Below are 5,843 nucleotides of genomic sequence, written 5' to 3'. Positions count from 1 at the left end.
CCTCCCGGCGGCCCGAGCCGCCCGCTCCCGCCGCGCCCCCGGCCCACCTGGTGGCCCCGGCCCTGGCCGCGGCCCCCGCGGCCGTTCCCCGAGCTCGTCCCGGACGCGCGCCCGGGCGGCGGGGGCTCGGCGGCCACCGCTGCCTCGGGGGAGCGAGGGCGGGAGGGTGTGTGTGTGCGCGCGTGTGAGCAGGGGGTGCCGGCGGGGCTGCAGCGGAGGCACTTTGGAAGAATGACTCTGGAGTCCATCATGGCGTGCTGCCTGAGCGAGGAGGCCAAGGAAGCCCGGCGGATCAACGACGAGATCGAGCGGCAGCTCCGCAGGGACAAGCGGGACGCCCGCCGGGAGCTCAAGCTGCTGCTGCTCGGTGAGTACAGCCCGGGGCCGGCTGCCTCGGGCCCTCCCGCCGGGCCTCCGCGGCCCCCGCCCGCCGCCCCCGGCCCCCCGGGTCCGCTGCCCTCCGCGGCCCCCGCCCCCGGGCGCCCGCGGCTCGCCCGGACCCTCGGCGGGCGCGTCCCCGGCCACTACCTGCACCCGCGCGGGCGCGCGCGCAGCACATTCACACACGCGCGTGCGCGCGCACACACATACAGACGCGCGCGCGCGCGCGCACACACACACACACACACACACACACACACGCACGCGCGCAAGCACACACGCGCAGAGGGGTCGGGGCTGCCCCGTCCCGGGCCTCGGCGTGTGCCCCTTGGTATTCCTGAGGGCTGTGCCTCCCGGGAGCGCGTTTCTATGCTGTGCATCTTCTAAATGGCAAATCCCTTCGGGGGAAGAGGTGCGGGGGTGGGAAGGTGGGCAGCGGGGTCGAACTTCCAGTGTCTTTGCTTTGGCGCCCCGTGCCGGAGAGGGGAACTGTGGTGTGTGTGTGTGTGTGTGTGTGTGTGTGTGTGTGTGCGCGTGCATGCATGTGGCCCCAGGGTGGCGATCCGAGCCGGGGCACACTGGGGGACTGCCTGCGGTAGGGTTGCCTGTGTGCATCCATTTCCAGTGGTGGGGGTCTGGGGGAGTGGTGGTCAGACTCGCGACTGGATTGTCCATGGAGTGATGATGAGGGAGCCTAGTGGTTGGCTCTCTAAAGAAAGGGAGTTTATGTATTTCGGGGGGGGGGGGCGGGCAGGCAAGCTCAAATGTGTCACACAAGTGCTGCTGCTCTCTAGCCACCAGACCACCGAAAGGAGGGATCCAGAAGAGTTTCTTGACCAGTGGATGGTGACAGGTTTGTTTTTCGTCAGCACCATTTCTTCCAGTAAAAAAAGGAGGGATACGGAGGGTTGTGCTGTGTGGTTGTTGACAGCGACGGGTTTCTTTTGTTTAATGAGGCAACCCAGATGCAGGCCTGAATTCACAATAGTTACTACTGAAAACCAGTGCAGCCTCTCAGTTACTCTCCCGGAAACAAATAGAAACCTTTTGTTTAAAACGGACAGGATTTTAATATCTTTGGGATCTAGGCTAGAAGGAAAACGGGAAGTGTAGAGCAAAAATTTCCCTTCAGTCTCTAAAACAAACAAACCAACCAACCAACCAACCAACCAACCCAACAACAACCCAACGTTCTGTCTTCAGACAAAGTTATCAAGAAAATGCCATTTCTCAAAGAGGAATTCTATTGATTATTATCTTTTAGAGACTGTTCAGAATCAAGGATCAGGGTGCACATAGGAGCCAGCGTGACCTAACTCTGAGCTATGGTGGTAGGAAGAATAAACAGCTTTGCAGTAACAGGCCTGAAAAATGCCTGCACTTGTGTTCAAGATATTTGCGTGTATAATAAATGTTCCTCAGGTCTGGAAGAAAGAAAAATTGTGTTGTCAATTCAGATTGAAGAAGCATGCGTTTTCTTTCTTGAGCATTCCATCTCCTGGTTCAAGGAACCAGTTGCCTTTGGGACTGAACTGCTTGGGTACTGGATCACTTACAAGAGGGAACAAAATATAATCATTACAGACAGTTACAAATGGTTAATTTACATGTCATGCTTTATGTCTTGAAACCAGATTAGATAAATGTATACTTGTTTGTAAAGAACAGAAGGCAGAGCATTGGATAAAAGAGGTGGGCTTTAGGGAATGAAGCCAGGGGAGTGGAAAACTGCATTTGGAATATTAAGATTAAAAAAAATGTTTTTTTTTTTTTCTCATTTTGGGCTACTTCTAATGGCTGAATAATGTGTGATTTAATATGTTGCAAATGCTCAAGATTGGGAAAAATAGGGGAAGAGAAATACACATAGAGTGTACAAGTGCACGATTAAGGGAAAAAGCATGTGTTTTAGAGAGACTTCAGAATGGATTTTCTTTTGCCCTGTTTACAGTCTTTGTTTATGTTTAGCTGTGAATACAGCATTTGAGATCTCTTAAGCCATCCCTATTTCCTGAAATGTGACAGCCCTAGGTGCCAGCAGCTGGAATTAGAACGCAGGGGGTTTGTCTGTTGGAAGGCCTAGGTTAGAATATCTAGGAGGAAGACTTTGAGGGAAATACACATATACGGACATAATTACATACTGTGTATTGAAATAACATATGATGTTTTAAAAAATGCACTTGGAGATAATTTTATGAGAAAAAAATTAACAGTTTTCCTATTAAAGTGGTAGTAATGGGGAACTCGGTCTCTTTTTAGATATTTGAGTAGGATTTAATACAGCCTTATGCCAGCCCCCAAGTATGGCCTATCAGAAGGAGTGGAAAATCTGACATTAATTTAGCACCTACATTCATTAGTAACATTCAAAAATTGTACAACTTTTTGTTAGGAACATGATCCCTAGGCATCATATACTATTTCTTACAGCTTTGTGATCTAGATATGTTGCTTTTGTAGCGGAAGGAGTGTGATACCTACACTATTTCTACAGTAAATAGTCTCTCCTAAATGTAGGGGTGTGTGTATGTGTGTGTGTTGTGTGTGTGGGCTTCTGATTTCACAGTTTTTTGAGTCCAGGAGGAAGATAATGGTTGACTTGAACCAGATATCTGGGAGGGCTTCTGTTTGAGGAGCTGCTCTTGGATCAGCTGCTTTGATGAGTTCACTGAAGCTTCCTTTTCCTACCTGTGCAAAGGAGGCTATGGGTTTTATCCTTACACAGTTTAAAGATTTACTGATGTTTTTAACTACCTTATTTAAATCGAGGGTTCATTCTTATATTTAAGTGACATTCAGTATAAGGTTATTGTCAAAGTAAATTTTAGTTTAAGACATGACACCATTTTAGTGGAAATGGATTTATTTGGCAGGTGATCTTTGCATTGTTCACATAATTATTTTATGTGTTAGCGTAAAGAATTAGAAAGGGAACTACCTAGATGAAAGTATAGCAGTAAAATTGGAATCGTTTTTGATACTTACACAGCAATTATGACAATGTATTTTCCAATTCTGTACTAATATATTTTGATTTTTTATTCTTTTTTAAATGAACTCAGAAACTTACCACCATAAAACACCATATTTAGTTCTGAATTGTTGTTTTCTTTACCATATTCTTTCTCTGAATTTATTTAAATAAGTATTTTCCTTGCCAGCTCAAAGAAAAGTTGCATATATACGTATATATGTAAGAGAACATTTTAACTTGGTTGAAGTTTTATGTGCTTTGTAGGTATAAAGTATATTGTATTTCCTCTAATTGATCAATCTTAATACTAACTAAATATTTATTTAAATAAATTTTTGTAACGTTTATTTATTTTTGAGAGACAGAGAATAAGCAGGGGAGGGGCAGAGAGAGAGGGAGACTCAGAATCTGAAGCAGGCTCCAGGCTCTGAGCTGTCAGCATAGACCCTAATGAGAGGCTCGAACACATGAACTGTGAGATCATGACCTGAGCCAAAGTTGGATGCTTTGGTGTGCCCAACTGAGCTACCCAGGCTCCCCTAAATATTTCTATTTGTAGTACATAGGTCACACTATTGAATATTAATGTGTCTTTAAGTCTGTGTATAACAAATGGCTTTGAATCCCTGCATTCAGTCACAGATATTCATGCAGAAAATTTTTTTAGTTCCTTGAAAATATCTTTTCCCTCTTAAATCTGTTCTTACTTTACATGTTTTTAAAATCTTTACTCTTTAGATCTTAATCATCAAATGGGAAGATTGAGCAAACCTTTTTAATTGATTGAGTTCCACCTATTGAAAATAGGCAGAGTTTAGGCCAGTCTTACATGGAAGAATGTATGTTCTTTATCTTCTAACTGAATTACATATATGATTGTAGATTTTCTTCCTCTTCTAGGCCAGTAGCTTATGAGGTTAGGGATTGTGTCTGTACTGCTCACTGTCATAGTCCAACTTCTAGCACAATACCTAACTCCTAGAATGCTCTCAATAAATGTTTGTTGAGTGAGTACATTTATTTATGACCCCCCCACCCCCCGACAAATTAGGAGCATAAAGTAATGAATAAATTATGGAAACACAGGGATATGTAATGCTTTTAATCTGTGGCAGATAAAATCATGATCTTTAAAAAATTGAATGTAACTCTTTGAGCCTGTTGGATGTAAGTGCATTCCAGGATAGAAAGTGTTAATGTAAGTTGTTACATCACACATTGAACCAGTGTATTACAGTTCTGTGCTGGATGAATTTGGGAATGGTAACAGTCATGCTTAAAGTATGAAAGTTTAAAAGAAAAAAAAAAGAAACCATTTGATATCTTGCTTTTTATCGTGTAGAAGCTGTCATCTTCTGGTCATACACTTTCTCCATGATATACTCAACAGAGTGAATTTTAAATTCTCCAGCATACAGGTGGCAGTTGCACAGATTTTTATGATTTATCTGTACAGTTAAATGAGAACCACAATGATTAAATACAGAGTTTTAAGAGTTGCAGATGGAGGGCGCCTGGGGGGCTCAGTGGGTTAAGCATCTGACTCTTGATTTCGGCTCAGGTCATAATCTTACAGTTTATGTGTTCAAGCCCCATGTCAGGCTCTGTGCTGACAGTGTGGAGCCTGCTAGGGACTTTCTCTCTCTCTCTCTCTGTCTCTGTCTCTGTCTCTCTGCGCCCCTCCCCCATGCACTTGTGCTCTCTCAGAAAATCAATAAAGTTAAAAAGATGGACAAACATGAAAAAAATTAAAAAAGAATGGCAGATGGAATATTTTTAATTGAGAGGTATATATTTGTACTGAAAACTGTGCAGTTACAGAGCAAGAAGGCTGGGAATTGCCTGGCAGATTGTGGCTGTGGATAAAAGCGCCTGCCCCACGACCCCTCTGTAGAGTTCACTGGAGAAGAATGGGGATGTTGATGGTCTGAGTTAACCTAGAAGTTAGTGGCTGTCTAGGACGGCCCTTCAGAACCAGGGAAGGCAAGGATCCCTGTGCGCAGCCCTAACGACAGCATCTCCCTGGAAATACCAAACGATGGTGTTCATGAGGCTGCTTTAAAACCAACCAGTTTTATTTTTGTTACTCTTTTGGCTTCCAAGTGTTAAATATGTTTCTAAATGTCAGGATTTATTTGGATGCATTTCCTCTTTTTCTTTTCTGGTTTTTTGTTTTTGTTGTTGTTGTTTGAAACACGGGACTTACAGTTTCTCTCCGAAGGGTGGAGTGTTAGCATCCCTCATAAGAATCGGAATTGTAGCTCTGACTACAGCAAAGCCTTCAGAGTAAGATTTTTGCTTTGAGCCACGTAGATCCATTGTCTAGATCTGCCGTGGAACTCATCCTTCTGCTTACATGTCATTTCTTCCTATGGGAGCTTTGGCACATGTTAAAACCATGCTGAACAGTGAAGTTATCCCCTATACATCGATTCAGATTTTTTAGGTAAATTTAGAAAGGAGAACCAGAAGAATAATTTAGTGG

The 5,843-nt window shown here is 44.4% G+C and overlaps 1 protein-coding gene and 1 long non-coding RNA gene across 3 annotated transcripts in view; both read left to right on the top strand.

The window, feature by feature from the left end:
• Positions 1–5,843, top strand: part of GNAQ (G protein subunit alpha q) — a 354,951-nt gene that overhangs the window by 37,029 nt on the left and 312,079 nt on the right. The window contains exon 1 of one of the 2 annotated variants that reach the window (XM_049633973.1): positions 7–367. The exons of the other annotated variant lie outside the window; for it this stretch is intronic. Coding sequence (XP_049489930.1) covers positions 232–367 — 136 coding nt within the window. The 5' untranslated portion in view covers positions 7–231. Of the gene's footprint in view, positions 1–6; positions 368–5,843 lie in introns of those variants that run through there. 2 annotated transcript variants of the gene reach the window in all.
• Positions 374–5,843, top strand: part of LOC125925255 (uncharacterized) — a 9,583-nt gene continuing 4,113 nt past the window's right edge. Inside the window, exon 1 of the long non-coding RNA XR_007458753.1 lies at positions 374–5,804. This is a non-coding gene — a long non-coding RNA (uncharacterized LOC125925255). The remainder of the gene's footprint in view (positions 5,805–5,843) is intronic.

The sequence above is a fragment of the Panthera uncia genome, chromosome D4, assembly GCF_023721935.1.
Source record: "Panthera uncia isolate 11264 chromosome D4, Puncia_PCG_1.0, whole genome shotgun sequence".
Taxonomy (NCBI): Eukaryota; Metazoa; Chordata; class Mammalia; order Carnivora; family Felidae; genus Panthera; species Panthera uncia.
This window is presented reverse-complemented; position numbering and strand designations above follow the sequence as displayed.